This window comes from Oncorhynchus clarkii, unplaced genomic scaffold (assembly GCF_045791955.1).
Source record: "Oncorhynchus clarkii lewisi isolate Uvic-CL-2024 unplaced genomic scaffold, UVic_Ocla_1.0 unplaced_contig_675_pilon_pilon, whole genome shotgun sequence".
Lineage (NCBI taxonomy): Eukaryota > Metazoa > Chordata > Actinopteri > Salmoniformes > Salmonidae > Oncorhynchus > Oncorhynchus clarkii.
In genome coordinates, this window is record NW_027260860.1 from 157,593 (window position 1) to 175,434 (window position 17,842).

General features: G+C 43.2%; 1 protein-coding gene across 1 annotated transcript in view; it reads left to right on the forward strand.

Annotated features, from left to right (window-relative positions):
* The window catches only part of LOC139401945 (BAR/IMD domain-containing adapter protein 2-like 1), a 92,417-nt gene that overhangs the window by 42,317 nt on the left and 32,258 nt on the right, over positions 1-17,842 (forward strand). Inside the window, exons 4-6 of the mRNA XM_071145967.1 lie at positions 3,324-3,385; positions 6,038-6,109; positions 7,063-7,197. Coding sequence (XP_071002068.1) covers positions 3,324-3,385; positions 6,038-6,109; positions 7,063-7,197 — 269 coding nt within the window. The remainder of the gene's footprint in view (positions 1-3,323; positions 3,386-6,037; positions 6,110-7,062; positions 7,198-17,842) is intronic.

Consider the following 17,842-nt stretch of genomic DNA (forward strand, 5'->3'; position numbering starts at 1 on the left):
AAGTGCCATGTGGGTGGATCCTTATTAAGGAAAGGAAAAGGGGATGACACCTGGTCAGTTGTACAACTGAATGCCTTCAACTGAAATGTGTCTTCCACATTTAACCCAACCCCTCTGAATCAGAGAGGTGCGGGGGGGCTGCCTTAATCAACATCCACGTCTTCGGCACCCGGGGTACAGTGGGTTAACTGCCTTTCTCAGGTGCAGAACGACAGATGTTTACCTTGTCAGCTCGGGGATTCGATCCAGCAACCTTTCAGTTACTGGCCCAACGCTCTAACCACTAGGCTACCTGCATGAATTGGGTGTTACGATTTCCAGTTGCTTTATGGTGTTATTAAGTTTTAATCCATTTTTGATTGGCTGTTGAGTAACATGAGTGATATTGTTTTTGGTTCCCTGCAGTTAGAGCTGTTTTTGATTATCTAACTGCAGGTGGTAACGACACACTGTTTCCTCAACGTTAGCAAATATTAATAAGGTCCATTTTAGTTTACAACTGAATTAAAGCCATCCTGGGTTGTATTCAGTAGGGAGAAAACGTGTTGAAATGAACTGAACCGCAGGAGATACAAACTGAGCTTGTCCAATAACGACACAGATTTCCATTTGCAACACATTTCTTTGGTGTGCTCTACTCTGAACATGATAAATGAGTGTGGCAGTGTCTCACAAATAAATCACTGTTCTGTCGGCGTTGTCAACATTGTTTCCATTGCCCACCTTTTTGTCAGTTCAGCACTTGTCAGAGGGATGTTTACTGTATGTCTTTTCTCTTTCATGAAGGAAAGCAACCATTTGAGACTATGTACATCTTACGGACTACCCGTTTCCACCATATTCCTTCCACCAGTCCATATCTAATGGTGCACACTTCAGGAGAAGGGTAGATAATACAGTGGGGCAAAAAAGTATTTAGTCAGCCACCAATTGTGCAAGTTCTCCCACTTAAAAAGATGAGGCCTGTAATTTTCATCATAGGTACACTTCAACTATGACAGACAAAATGAGGAAAAGAAAATCCAGAAAATCACCTTGTAGGATTTTTTTTATTAATTTATTTGCAAATTATGGTGGAAAATAAGTATTTGGTCACCTACAAACAAGCAAGATTTCTGGCTCGCACAGACCTGTAACTTCTTCTTTAAGAGGCTCCTCTGTCCTCCACTCGTTACCTGTATTAATGGCACCTGTTTGAACTTGTTATCAGTATAAAAGACACCTGTCCACAACCTCAAACAGTCACACTCCAAACTCCACTATGGCCAAGACCAAAGAGCTGTCAAAGGACACCAGAAACAAAATTGTAGACCTGCACCAGGCTGGGAAGACTGAATCTGCAATAGGTAAGCAGCTTGGTTTGAAGAAATCAACTGTGGGAGCAATTATTAGGAAATGGAAGACAGACAAGACCACTGATAATCACCCTCGATCTGGGGCTCCACGCAAGATCTCACCCCGTGGGGTCAAAATGATCACAAGAACGGTGAGCAAAAATCCCAGAAACACACCTAGTGAATGACCTGCAGAGAGCTGGGACCAAAGTAACAAAGCCTACCATCAGTAACACACTACGCCGCCAGGGACTCAAATCCTGCAGTGCCAGACGTGTCCCCCTGCTTAAGCCAGTACATGTCCAGGCCCGTCTGAAGTTTGCTAGAGAGCATTTGGATGATCCAGAAGAAGATTGGGAGAATGTCATATCGTCAGATGAAACCAAAATATAACTTTTTGGTAAAAACTCAACTCATCGTGTTTGGAGGACAAAGAATGCTGAGTTGCATCCAAAGAACATCATACCTACTGTGAAGCATGGGGGTGGAAACATCATGCTTGCTGTTTTTCTGCAAAGGGACCAGGACGACTGATCCGTGTAAAGGAAAGAATGAATGGGGCCATGTATCGTGAGATTTTGAGTGAAAACCTCCTTCCATCAGCAAGGGCATTGAAGATGAAATGTGGCTGGGTCTTTCAGCATGACAATGATCCCAAACACACCGCCCGGGCAACGAAGGAGTGGCTTCGTAAGAAGCATTTCTTTTATTTTTTTTTATTTTTTAATTTTACCCCTTTTTCTCCCCAATTTCGTAGTATCCAATTGTTGTAGTAGCTACTACCTTGTCTCATCGCTACAACTCCCGTACGGGCTCGGGAGAGACGAAGGTTGAAAGTCATGCGTCCTCCGATACACAACCAACCAAGCCGCTGCTTCTTTAACACAGCGCACATCCAACCCGGAAGCCAGCCGCACCAATGCGCCGGAGGAAACACCGTGCACCTGGCCACCTTGGCTAGCGTACACTGCGCCCAGCCCGCCACAGGAGTCGCTGGTGCGCGATGAGACAAGGACACCCCTACCGACCAAGCCCTCCCTAACCCGGGCGACGCTAGGCCAATTGTGCGTCGCCCCACGGACCTCCCGGTCGCGGCCGGTTACGACAGAGCCTGGGCGCGAACCCAGGACTCTGATGGCACAGCTGGCGCTGCGTACAGCGCCCTTAACCACTGCGCCACCCGGGAGGCCCCGTAAGAAGCATTTCAAGGTTCTGGAGTGGCCTAGCCAGTCTCCAGATCTCAACCCCATAGAAAATCTTTGGAGGGATTTCAAAGTCCGTGTTGCCCAGCAACAGCCCCAAAACATCACTGCTCTAGAGGAGATTTGCATGGTGGAATGGGCCAAAATACCAGCAACAGTGTGTGAAAACCTTGTGAAGACTTACAGAAAACGTTTGACCTCTGTCATTGCCAACAAAGGGTATATAACAAAGTATTGAGAAACTTTTGTTATTGACCAAATACTTTTTTTCCACTATAATTTGCAAATAAATTCATTAAAAATCCTACAATGTGATTTTCTAGATGTATTTTTCTCATTTTGTCTGTCATAGTTGAAGTGTACCTATGATGAAAATTACAGGCCTCTCTCATCTTTTTAAGTGGGAGAACTTGCACAATTGGTGGCTGACTAAATACTTTTTTTGCCCCACTGTATGTCAAATAGTGCACACTTCAGGAGAAGGGTAGATAATATGTCAAATAGTGCACACTTCAGGAGAAGGGTAGATAATATGTCAAATAGTGCACACTTCAGGAGAAGGGTAGATATGTCAAATAGTGCACACTTCAGGAGAAGAGGAGATATGTCAAATAGTGCACACTTCAGGAGAAGAGTAGATATGTCAAATAGTGCACACTTCAGGAGAAGAGGAGATATGTCAAATAGTGCACACTTCAGGAGAAGCGTAGAGAATCTGACCAAAACCCTAATCTTGTTTTCCCCCACGAGCCAAGCAGCCAATCAGTGCATGTCTCTCTCGCCACAGGCGTTGTGCTGATGGAGATATCCGAGGTCCACAGGAAAGTTCACCTTGAGCTAGAGGAGAATGTGAGTACTGTCTCTGTCTATGTGTCTGTGCGTTTGCGTGCGTGTGTTCTGCAAGGTGTGCGTGTGGGTTCTGCAAGGTGTGTGTGTGTGTGTGTGTGTGTTCTGCAAGGTGTGTGTGTGTGTGTGTGTGTGTGTACATGAGTGTTTGCGTCATCTATTGTTTAATTCCCTGCATGACTTGCCTCGCCCAGTGTGCCTTCTCTCTCTCCCTCTCTATTTTTCTCTCTCTGCTGCTTAACACAATGTACCGTTTTTAATTCCTCTCAAACACAAATCTCTCTTTCTCTTTCCCCCTCTTCAACTCTCTCCATTAGTAATCACATGATGGTGTTTCTCTTTATGTAACATCAAGGGACAGAAAAAGCAAAGATGAAGAGAAGAAAACAAAAAGAAGCTAGAGGAAAAGTTGCACCTGTTTGGTTATTGTGTACAGCCTGTTTATAGGACGGGAGCAGGTCTGAACATGCCCTGTGACGGGGCCTCTGGGAACTGTTGTTGATGACAGTCACACTTGTCAAGGCCTGTAGTTATGGTTGGCATACAATTACTTATTCTACAAACTATAAAAAATGTTTATCCTCATAAGTATACAAGGTTAGGGAGACACTTAATTCATGTAATCAATTACTTGTAATCTGATTACAAAGAATACTGTAATCAATTACATTACCAGCAAAATATACTGTAGTCAGATTACAGATACTTTTGAAAAACTAGATGATTACTTCTTGTATTGACTTTTAAATTCAGAAAGCATGTTTGTGAAAAAAACATTATGGCACCTTTCTGTTCTCTCAATGACATTCAATTCAGCAGGAGGGAGTTTACGTTTGTTCCACCTCAGAGAGTGACCACAGGTCAGAGACCACTATGATGATAATCCAGAAGCGTTTGATGGATCCTTTTTGTCTTCTTCTAATGCCTCTTAAGGGGAAAATAATCCAAAAGTAACTAATCAGATTACTTTACTGAGTTTGGGCCGTCCAAAAGTTACGTTAATGATTACAATCATGGACTGGTAACTAGTAACTGTAACGGATTACATTTAGAAAGTAACCTACCTTACCCTGTACGTATGCATGTTGAGGAACCTTCTCATCTGAGAAGGTAGAAGTTGGAAGCATGTAAACTTGTCTGTGCTGTCATCAGGTCATGAATACGTGCTAGATATGAGCTCCTGTTGGAGGAACAAGAACCTCTGGGGTGTATTGACACTACTGTTGTCATGCATGTCAACTGGTATATTGATTCTAAACCTGCCTAACTGTGGAGGGAGCCCATGGTGAAGGGTTAACCAGGGGGAGAGTTAGAGCATTTTGTCACTGTTTGTATGTTTCCGGCTCTTACCACAGATCTATGATCAGATTCCCCAAATCTTATCCCTAACCATTAGGGGGAGGGTCCAGTCTGCCCACTCAGCACCCATGTGGTAGAGGCAGCAGCACCCCTTGGCAGTGACACCCCTGTAATTCAAACCCTGCTTCCTTCTCTGTTAACTACACTGGCACACTGGTTTATGAGACAACAAAGCTACTTCTCCCTATAGTTATATCCATACAAATATAATTACTAGAACTGGGCTGCCCATTCAAGTCAATGTTCCATGATGGGTCAGCCATATTGAGTGTACCCATGAGAGAGGATGCAGTCAAACTGCCATGATCTTAGTAATTATATCTGCCTGGTTCTATCCCCAGAAGTCACTGTTGTTCTCTTCCTTAGCTCCACTCTGTATCGGAGAGCAGCTTTAGTTTAGTCAAAGTGTGAGTCACAATATGAATTCCTTCATTCCATTAAAGAGTTAAAGATTGGAGGAAAGCAGAGCAGTTTAACTAAAGGATGGATCATTAACTACATCCAGCCGCGGGCAGATTTTTACATAATTACAAATCATTTGTGGACTGCAAATTGACCCAAGAAGCCCAAACAGATATAATATTTGACTAAAACATAATAATTTCAAACCTTGCTTACATTTGTATAGGATCACGTGGCTATTATACGAGGGACTACTTGGGAACAGATTTCCCAAATTAAAATCACTTGGAGCTGATTTATATTTAAAAATATTTTTGCTCAGAAAACTTGGCGGGCAAAATAAAATGGCCACCAGTTGGGAAACCCTGCACTAAAGCACCTAGAGATTTGAAGCAGCAGCTAACAGGGTTGTTGTTTGAGAGGACTGAGGAGACGTGGGTTGCAGGGACAGTCTCTAATTCTTTGTGAGAGGACGTGGGGTTTTCGTTGACCGAATGGCACCAGTGGGCGTCGGTTTGCCACCACAAGGCTTCGGTGATGTAAGAGATGCCTGCGCTCCCCCTCATACTGATTAGAGCGGGAGAGAGAGGGATATAGGGAGAGAGAGAGGAGGGCATCCCTGCTTTACTTTTCGGCTATGACTCACTCATATAGCCTTGAATCTTTTCTCTTTCTTGCACACAGACACACAACCGTGCACACACACAAACACCTTTGCTTACACAACTCAAGGATGGCTCTCAAATCCCTCCCAACATTATTTTTTATTGTTTTCCACTGATGCACCTCCATCACTCCATCATAACAGTCCCTTCTCTAATCAGTGTGCATCCCCCCCTCCTTTCTCCCTTCACCATCTCTCCCCCTCTCATCCCCCTTTCCCCTCACCTGCAGTTTAAGAGGTTTCACAGCGAGATAATAGCTGAATTGGAGAGGAAGACAGACATGGATGTAAAATACATGACAGTAAGTACTGTACTGTATGAATGTGTGTGCTTATGTGATTCTATGGAAACGGTCTTCCCTCCTGCTCATGGGAATATCACTGAGAACTGCCCCCCATGCCCCATCCATGGAACTATAATCCTGTCTACTGCCTACCTACATCAGTGACCACAGAATCCTGTCTACTGCCTACCTTACATCACAGTGACCACAGAAACCTGTCTACTGCCTACCTACATCAGTGACCACAGAATCCTGTCTACTGCCTACCTTACATCACAGTGACCACAGAAACCTGTCTACTGCCTACCTACATCAGTGACCACAGAATCCTGTCTACTTCCTACCTTACATCACAGCGATCACAGAATCATGTCTACTGCCTACCTTACATCACAGTACCCACAGAATCCTGTCTACTGCCTACCTTACATCACAATGACTACAGAATCCTGTCTACTGCCTACCTTACATCACAGCGACCACAGAATAATGTATACTGCCTACCTTACATCACATCAGTGACCACAGTGAACACACTGTCTGCATCCCAAATGGCACCCTATTCCCTTTATAGGGGACTACTTTTCACCAGGTCCCAAAAGTAGTAAGTTCACTATGAAGGGAATAGGATAAACATGCAACAATGACTTATGCCGTTCAGAGCCGTGGTTGAGTGGTAACGCTCACAGCATATGGCACATGTACATCAGACCGGGGTTTAATCCCTGTGTCCACCCTTTCTACTAATGCCTGTAATCAAACATAGCATTTAAGGCTAATTACCATTGAATCAATGAAACTAAAAATGAAGCATTTTAATACTTAGTGACATTACATTTAATGATATTACTGAAAGTTTTTTTTCCGAAAAGGAAAATCTACTTGCTACAATGCTACTTGTACTGTCTAGAGATGGTTCCAGGTGTTCACTGGTGCTCCCCCCACCTCCCCTCTCCCTCCCACCCATCCAGGCCACCTTTAAGAGGTACCAGACAGAGCACAAGATGAAGCAGGACTCTCTGGAGAGGTCGCAGTCTGACCTGAAGAAACTCAGGAGGAAGAGCCAGGGCAAGAACACCAACAAGTACGAAAACAAGGAGAGTGAGGTGAGGACTGACCCACACATTTCAGTAATTTAACTGACACTTATCCAGATCAATTTACAAGAACAGTTAGGGTTAAGTTCTTTGCTCAAGGGCACAGCGCCAGATTTTTCACTTAGTCAGCTTGGGGATTTGAACCAGAGACTTTTCAGTTACTGGCCCAATGCTGTTAACCACTAGGCTACCTGCCGCCCTCATACACACACCTGTACATACACACTCACACTCCTCTCGCTCTCAATCTCACACACACACACACCTTCGACATATGAGACAGTGTCGATCATACCCAATGTAACATTATCCAAGTCTCCAGACAATGCCCTCATGCATGAGTATGCTGTGTGTGTTATGTGTTGTTTGGTGTTCTGGATAGTTCCATTAATACATGTGCCTCCTTCCTCCCCCACCAACACACACGCATGTTGTTATACTGGAAGATCCAGTCGGTGCCTCCTACACACACACACACACACACACACACACTCTGCTTCAGACGGAGACAAAGAAAGATACACCTCTTTAGTCCAGTGGTGTGTATTCATGGATACCAAGGCTTCCCACAAAAATGTACCAAGAAAAAAAGAAAAATCATTAAATAATGTATGTTTCGTCTTTTTGTGCTTTGCTAATTTTCGTAGCATCCGAGTAAGCGAAACAGCTCCCCTCTGCCTCTGTATGTGTAGGCCATCTATCTGATGCTGTCTGGTCATAAAGAGTATGACATTGTTGCCGCACGTAGCATTGAATGTAAGGGAAGCCAGCGAGCATTTGGCTTCCCTTGATAAAAAAATTATAAAATAATAGCCAATCAGCATTGAGCTAAACTGAGTGAGCTCAACTGTGAATAGTCCTGACGCACAACAGAAAAAGTGTTAAGGGAAGCCCGTTTTGATTTGGCTTTACTCCTATCGCAGAGAAATATGTATTCCATTAAAAACAACTTGAATTGTTGCACCTTGTTGTGCAGTTGTCCTCTGGTGGCCAGCTAGCTAAAATTGTCCCTTTCCTAAATTAGCCATGGATGGAGATAAGGATTTGGACTTGTGGTTTTACTTAATTCTCCGTACTGGCCAATGCTTATAACTACGATTCTGATCCGACCATAAAATACATTGTGCCCCTGGACTGAGAGATGGACATTCAATATGTAGCTAGCTAGATGTAGAAGGCTAATGTTAACTAGCTAACGTTGCCCATGAAAGGAAGTTAGTCTAGCGAGCAAGTATTTTAGCCAGGTAGCCTAGGACAAGAAATAATAGCGTGTACTGTATGACAGAGCACTAAGCCGTTTCGTGAACATGAAAGAGAGGAGGATGGCATTGGTGTTTCTCTACAAGTAGGGTGAGTCCACATGTTTTTCTATTTGCACGAACGCTCACACAGAAATCAGAACCATGGACAGCCACATCATATATAACTTATGTTGATTGGATTAAATTGTTTTTGGAATCTTTTAGTTGTCACTGTATTAGACTAAGCAGAGGTGATTTGATGGTGTTGAAATGGTGCTGGAATAGTGGAGAGACATCCTGTTTTCTTTTTGTCCAAAAATGTCAGAAACATTAACTTTCTTGACCAATATGTAGGTAATGTAGCTGTTTGTTACATGCAGTATGCTTTGTGGACTTCACCGGACAGATGTTGCTCTCCGGTTTTGTGATGAAACAAAGGTGTGGTTGAATTTATTCTGCCACTGTGTCTTCTTATAGTCTCGGCTTTTAGGTCTGTATATCACAGTATCAAGGCATATGAACTAACAGGTTATAGAGCAAACAACACAATTATCACAACACACAGGTTGTAATATGGCATTTTCTTCTGGCTTGGATTCCGCAGTGATTTTATCCACGCACCACTACTGCTTTAGTCACAACTCTGACAGTCTGCTGCCGAATAGGACGAGAAAGCCCCAAATTATCAACAGTCATTAGTATACATTCTGAGGTAAAGCTAAAGTACTGTTTAACCCCCTAGAGTTGATTGACGCACCGGTGCTTCAATCTATGCTAAATAACAAAATCAAAACATAGAAATCTGTCAGTTTAAGCTAGAGATATTTTGCATTGGATGCATCTCAATCCACCGCCTCCTCCAGTGACGCACTTCCACATCTACGGTGATAGGTGGCAGAGCTAGAGTGGTGTTTGTCAGACCACAAGTCATCCCACAAACACGATGGTGTTCTCCGTTTTGCTCAATGACCCCCATAAGTAGGAGACTCGTCTGAAGTTGGTACTGTCGATGTGCCAACCTCTGTTTCGTAGCGTCTGAACCATTTTGGCTACAAACTAATGGGACCCAACTGTGGAAAGGGGAGGTTCTCATGAACATGATGGTGTTCACTGTTTTGCTGTATGCTGGGGTGGAACGTGTGGAGCGCCCCAGAGTCTGGTGAGAGAGCCTAGTCCTACTCTTTCTCATCAGACTCTGGGGCACTCAACACGCTAGCCTGGTCCTAGTCTCTCTCACCAGACTCTGGGGCACTCAACACGCTAGCCTGGTCCTAGTCTCTCTCACCAGACTCTGGGGCACTCCACACGCTAGCCTGGTCCTAGTCTCTCTCATCAGACTCTGGGGCACTCCACACGCTAGCCTGGTCCTAGTCGCTCTCATCAGACTCTGGGGCGCTCCACACGCTAGCCTGGTCCTAGTCTCTCTCACCAGACTCTGGGGCACTCAACACGATAGCCTGGTCCTAGTCTCTCTCACCAGACTCTGGGGCACTCCACACGCTAGCCTGGTCCTAGTCTCTCTCATCAGACTCTGGGGCACTCCACACGCTAGCCTGGTCCTAGTCTCTCTCATCAGACTCTGGGGCGCTCCACACGCTAGCCTGGTCCTAGTCTCTCTCACCAGACTCTGGGGCGCTCCACACACTAGCCTGGTCCTAGTCTCTCTCATCAGACTCTGGGGCGCTCCACACGCTAGCCTGGTCCTAGTCTCTCTCATTAGACTCTGGGGCGCTCCACACGCTAGCCTGGTCCTAGTCTCTCTCATCAGACTCTGGGGTGATCCACACGCTAGCCTGGTCCTAGTCTCTCTCACCAGACTCTGGGGCGCTCAACACGCTAGCCTGGTCCTAGTCTCTCTCATCAGACTCTGGGGCACTCCACACGCTAGCCTGGTCCTAGTCTCTCTCATCAGACTCTGGGGTGATCCACACGCTAGCCTGGTCCTAGTCACTCTCACCAGACTCTGGGGCGCTCAACACGCTAGCCTGGTCCTAGTCTCTCTCATCAGGCTCTAGGGCGCTCCACACGCTAACCTGGTCCTAGTCTCTCTCATCAGACTCTGGGGTGATCCACACGCTAGCCTGGTCCTAGTCTCTCTCACCAGACTCTGGGGCGCTCAACACGCTAGCCTGGTCCTAGTCTCTCTCACCAGGCTCTAGGGCGCGCCACCCCAGCTGGGGCACAGCGGCTGTGAGAAGAAACTAGCTTTTTCCCGTATTCACAAAGCGCTCATAGTAGGAGTGCTGATCTAGGATCAGGTCCCCCTGTCCATATATAATCAGATTCATTATGATTTAAGACTGAAATTAGACCCTAGATTCCTACTATGAGACGCATTGTGAATATGGGCCCTGATCTCAGGTGTGTGCTTTAACCTACTGAGGCACATGCAGTACAGATACATGAAGTTGAAACGGCATGATAACAATATTCAAATGAGTTGTTTTACCTGCTGATCTGGGACCAGGCTACAGTAGGTCTGTGCAACAGTGACTTACAAATCTGTTATCTTAATTTCACTGCGCAGCAGGACATACAAATTGTAGTATAATTGTATTTAAGGTTTAAAAAGGCTTCTAAAGTTTGTCATTTCCACTTTAACATTTCAGACTTGATTTGCCCTTAAAAAAAAATGTGTCAACCCCTACAAAAATGTCCATTACTTATATTTCACATAATAATTAATATTACCTGTTGCTGCAGGATTATTTTCCTGCTGTGAGAAGCAGGGTCAAATTAAGAGATGGCTCATCTGTATAGATAAATATTGGTATTACAGATCTGGGACCAGGCTACAGTAGATCTAACATTGACTCTGAGAGTAGAACCCCAGAATCTGGTCCTGGACCAGCTCTAATATAACCGGACAACTGTCGACAGAGTCAGAGTCAGATCCCTGGTTTGGTCACAAGACTATCAACAGACTGCACCCAGGCTCAGAGACTTGCACGCGCACCCACCCATGCTCATGGATATATGAATCATAGATATAGTCTACTGAGAAGGGACAGGAATAGGAATAGTGGGGGTGTAGCACTGTACATTCAGAATCATATACCTTTTAAGAGGAGGGATGACCTTAATGTATGTCAAATGGAGGCACTAAGGACTCAAGTACATCTGCCTCACCAGGCACCCTTATTGGTAGGATGTGTGTTTCGACCTCCTAGCTCTACGGTGTCCTATCTGGATGACTTATGCACGGGGTTTGACCAGGCCACAGATGTATTTATCTCGGCTGATTTTAATATCAATTGGAAGGATCATAATAATTCAAATAGAAGTAAATTGATGAGATATGCCGAGAGCTGTGGTTTGAAACAAATGGTTAATGATACTATTAGATTATCAACTAAGTTAGGTCACCGTTCGAATACGTGCATTGATCTGATCTTGTGTAATATACCAAGCCAGATCAATGACAGTGGGCTGGACAGACCATAATATTGTGACCATAACCATGAACACCAAGGTTCCAAAGAAATCCCCAAGGATTGTGGTTAAGAGAAATGTTAAGACATTTAATCATGAGCTATTTCAAAATGATTTGGCTGATGTACCCTGGGATCTGATTTACCTAGAGGATGATTTAAATCACACTACAGAATGTTTTATTGATTTGCTCACTGAGGTAATGGATTGATGATGAACTGGGTGAGGCATTTTCTCAAGGAAATATGGCAAAAGTCTTAGCAGCCAAATATAAACTAGAAATTGATTAACAGAATTCTAGAACACTATGTAATTATGCAGTTAAATTAAATCGTTAGGAAAAAAAACGTTATTTTACAAAAATGTTTTTTTTGATTGTAAAAATGATTGTAAAAAGGTATGGAATAAAGTTAAGGGAATACTTGGTACATCTATCTCATCATGCCCATCTAGTGTGGAGGTTGACGGGATAACAATAACAAAACCATCTGATATTGCCAATCATTTTGCCGTTTTTTTTCACAAAGAAAATGTATTTACTGAGCGATAATATAAACACCCATTCTTCCAAACAAGCTATTGTTCATTGGATTGGTGATCATATTATGAGCAAAAAAACTGCTATTTTAGTCTACAAATGGTGTCAGTAGAAGAGGTGTTATACCTATTGAAGTCATTACCTGATGGTAAATCTACAGGATATTATTTTATGGACAATTTTTGGCTTCACTATGCTGCTCCCCAGATTACAGCTCCACTGAAATACACATTGTATTGGTCACTGGACAAGGGGACATTTGCAAATGTATGGAAGCATGCTAAACTGTGTCCAATCCCGAAAGACAGCAAACCTGCTGTTACTCCTGCCAATGGTCGACCAATTAGTCTACTCCCTTCACTCAGTAAGATATTGGAGGGTATTGTGAGTAGACAAATATGGGAGTACATGGAAAATAATGATCTGATAACAGCCAATCAGCATGCTTATTGCAGAAACCATTCCACTACCACTGCATTGGTTGACATGCCTGACTAGTGGCTCAATTCTATGGATAATGGCAGGTTTGTGGGTGTACTATTTTTAGATTTCAGTGCAGCATTTTATTTAGTGGATCATTAAATATTTTTGACAAAAGTATTGCATTATGGGTTTAAGAAGGCAGCATTGAAGTGGGTACAGTCATATCTAACTGACAGGAAAGTCCATCTATATCAATGGGTAGTTTTCTACGCCTCATGATTTAAACTGTGGAATACCACAGGGCAGCCTCCTTGGGCCACTTCTTTACTTAATATACACCAACAACCTTCCTTATGCCTTATCTGAAACTCAAGTTACTATATTTGCAGATTATACTACAATTTATACAGCAAGACAATCGGTTCAACGGGTACAGCAAGCTTTACAAGTAGATCTGGGAAATATCAGGGAGTGGGTTTGCCGGAACGAACTTGTTTTGAACACCAAGGAATCCAAGGTTATATTGGTCTGTTCCACCAGGAAAATTAAGTATGGGGGAAGTACAAATTGAGGAAGTGGCAGAAACCAAACTACTAGGGGTGCAGCCACTTATCATGGTTGTCAAATAACTAATCTATGTAAAATATATATATATATTTTTAAACTGCATGCATGATCAAAAGGAAAGCTAAATATTTTCCCTTGAAACATTCTTAAGCTAACAACCCAAGCATTAATTGGGAGTCAAGTGAACTCCTGTTCTGTGGTCTGGGAAAATGCATCAGAAAGTGAAATTAGGAGGCTGCAGATTGCACAGAACAAAGCAGCAAAGATTGTTTTAAGGTGGAGATATGGTTATAATGTTGTAGTCATGCTCAATGCTCTTGGTTGGTCATCAATCAACAAGATAATTGAAAAAAAACATGCTTATTTTATTTCACAATGTACACCATTTAAAGCGTCAACTCTATTCACAACAGTATTCAGTTGGTAAGAGACAGACATTCAGTAAATACTAGGAATATATTGTCCACCATCTACAGTTGATATCAGAAGTTTACATACACCGTGGCCAAATACATTAAACTCACTTTTTCACAATTCCTGACATTTTAATCCTAGTAAAAATTCCCTCTCTTAGGTCAGTTAGGATCACCACTTTATTTTAAGAATATGAAATGTCAGAATAATAGTAGAATTAATTTATTTAAGCTTTTATTTCTTTCATCACATTCCCAGTGGGTCAGAAGTTTACCTACACTCAATTAGTATTTGGTAGTATTGCCTTTAAATTGTTTAACTTGGGTCAAATGTTTCGGGTAGCCTTCCCCAAGCTTCCCACAATAAGTTGGGTGAATTTTGGCAAATTCCTGTCGTGGAAATTTCCTGTATTACCAAATCATGAGAGAGCAAACCACACACAAGTCAAAGTTAACATAAAGTCCATCTTTAATTATATGAGCTTCACCATAGCCCTGTGACTCTCAGATCAATTCAGTGTCCATAAATGAATTCTCTGAGAGTGCTGAGAGTGCTGACAAAACAGTCCTTAGTATCATTTATAGCTAAGACACACCCATCAAAACTCACATGACAAATAACAGATCTTAGGAACATTACACAAAGAACCTTTTACCAGAAAAAAGAGTATCCCATAATTTATAGCATTAGCTATAAATTATCGTTCAGTTTGGTCTCCTAAACAAAGCTCTTATCTCATTCTTGGTACCACTTAGGACCCAGACATTACCTCATCCAATGGCATATATCAATTGTCAATTTCTAGATACTCCCATAAAAAATACAACCCCTCCTGGACAAGCTTACAGAGAAAAGTGACTGGCACACAGACATTGTGGAGCCACCTAACTGGTTCCCCATTAATCACACCATCCCTTCACATGGTTTAGGAATAGTTAGACACATTCACAGATAAGACTAACCCGACCTCTCCCCTCTCTGGGCCCAAGTAACTTTCCCACATATGGCATTTTTATGGCGGTTTCAGAGCAATGGCTCCTTCCTTGCTGAGCGGCCTTTATAGGACTCGTTTTACTGTGGATATAGATACTTTTGTACCCGTTTCCTCCAGCATCTTCACAAGGTCCTTTGCTGTTGATCTGGGATTGATTTGCACTTTCCCCACCAAAGTACGTTCATCTCTAGGAGACAGAATGCGTCTCCTTCCTGTGCGGTATGATGGCTGCGTGGTCCCATAGTGTTTAAACTTGCGTACTATTGTTTGTACAGATGAACGTGGTACCTTCAGGCATTTGGAAATTGCTCCCAAGGATGAACCAGACTTGTGGAGGTCTACAATTTTTTTCTGAGGTTTTGGCTGATTTCTTTTGTTTTTCCCATGATGTCAAGCAAAGAGGCACTGAGTTTGAAGGTAGGCCTTGACATTCATCCACAGGTACACCTCCAATTGACTCAAATTATGTCAATTAGCCTATCAGAAGCTTCTAAAGCCATGACATTATTTTCTGCAATTTTTCAAGCTGTTTAAAGGCACAGTCAACTTAGTGTATGTAATCTTCTGACCCACTGGAATTGTAATAGTGTATTATAAGTGAAAATAATTGTTGGACAAGAAATGTGTGGAGTGGTTGAAAAATGAGTTTTAATGACTCCAACCTAAGCGTATGTAAACTTCCTACTTCAACTGTGTGTGTTATCCAGACTGAGCAATAAAGAGAGCAATAAACAAATGTAATTATTGATCTGAGCAAACCAGAAACATGTCAGTATATATATTCAAACAATACTTTAGAACCATTTAAATATAATCAATTGGAAGGTTGTGCAGGACTTTGGTAGATGAATGAATCAATCTATCCTTTCAGACTAAGAGTATTTATCTGGTCAATATGTCAGTGTATTATGTCTGTTTGTAACAGTGAACCTGAACATGTGATTGTATTATACATTGTATTTGAATATGTAAGGTATTTTGGAAGATTAGTCTAAATAAGGACTAAAATAGATCCTAATAAAATTAAATTCCTCTCTCTCATTTCTCTCTCCCTCTCATTTATCTCTCGCATTTCTCTCTCTCTCTCTCTCTCTCTCTCTCTCTCTCTCTCTCTCTCTCTCTCTCTCTCTCTCTCTCTCTCTCTCTCTCTCTCTCTCTCATATATTCAACTCTCTCTGTCGGTCTCTCTCTCTCTCTCTCTCTCTCTCTCTCTCTCATATATTCAACTCTCTCTGTCGGTCTCTCTCTCCATGTGGCCAATCTCCCTGTTTTGCTGTCTGTTCAGGCTTCTGAGGGATCAGTGTTCTGAGTCAGACTCCCTAGTGATCTGAGTGTCGTTCTGTCTGTATGCCAGTCATTCTCTGGGGCAGACAGACAGATGGCCTGACGTCTGGGCTGAGACACAGGGACTTAGCTGTAGATGACTCACCAGTACAGCTAAACACTTCCTGGGAACTGTCTCTTCATTGACCAATAATTACACTGGTAATTTACCTGACCCCCCCCCCCCCCCCGCTCTCTCTCGGTCTCTTGACCCTCCCTCTCTCGCGCTCTCCCTTTCTCCCTCGCTCTCTCTCTTTCTCGCCTTTCTTTCTTACCTGGTTCCACAGAACTAAAGATATGTGTCCATAGCAACAGCCATTATTTAGCCTTGACAGATGTATTGTGTCAACCAGGATGGTTGCATTTATTACATTTCACACCCCTGTTTCACTCGCACATATACACACACACATATATATATTTATATATATATTTATATATATATACGCACGCACGCACGCAGGAATATTTGAATTATCCTAGTCGAGTTTCAGGTCCCTGGGCATGATACCTTATCTGTGGTTTTATCTCAGTACATGGAGGAACAATGATTGCAGTATAGCTCCGCACGCACGCGTCAGTGATAAGGAGGAGGTGACGTCATGGCTCCCATGATAAGGAGGAGGTGATGTTATGGCTCCCATGATGAGGAGGAGGTGATGTTATGGCTCCCATGATAAGGAGGAGGTGATTGTCATGGCTCCCATGATAAGGAGGAGGTGATTGTTATGGCTCCCATGATAAGGAGGAGGTGATTGTTATGGTTCCCATGATAAGGAGGAGGTGATTGTTATGGCTCCCATGATAAGGAGGGGGTGATTGTTATGGCTCCCATGATAAGGAGGGGGTGATTGTTATGGCTCCCATGATAAGGAGGAGGTGACGTTATGGCTCCCATGATAAGGAGGAGGTGACGTTATGGCTCCCATGATGAGGAGGAGGTGATTGTTATGGCTCCCATGATGAGGAGGAGGTGATTGTTATGGCTCCCATGATAAGGAGGAGGTGATGTTATGGCTCCCATGATTAGGAGGAGGTGATGTTATGGCTCCCATGATGAGGAGGAGGTGATTGTTATGGCTCCCATGATGAGGAGGAGGTGATGTTATGGCTCCCATGATAAGGAGGAGGTGATGTTATGGCTCCCATGATGAGGAGGAGGTGATGTTATGGCTCCCATGATGAGGAGGAGGTGATATTATGGCTCCCATGATGAGGAGGAGGTGATGTTATGGCTCCCATGATAAGGAGGAGGTGATGTTATGGCTCCCATGATAAGGAGGAGTTGATGTTATGGCTCCCATGATAAGGAGGAGTTGATGTTATGGCTCCCATGATAAGGAGGAGGTGATTGTTATGGGAAAGGCCAGCGTTGTCACAGGTGACCCAAACAATGGTGTGTCTCTTTTCTTGTAGGAAGTCTAGGAGGTGGGGGTCTGGGAAATTAGGAAATTGTGAAGCAAATTGCAAAATGGCCTCTTTTTTTTGAGAGAGATCCTGTATGCATGTCGCTGTGTTACTGTCCTCGTGTGTGACTGAGTGTGCTCTTATGTGCATACACTTGCCTTGTCTGATAGTGCACAAGTTTTGACCAGAATGACACCGTAGTCCCTAAATAGTGCACTACTTCAACCAAATAAAATTGTATTGGTCGCATACACATATTTTGCAGATGTGATCGCAGATGCAGCGAAATGCTTATATTTCTAGATCCAACAGTGC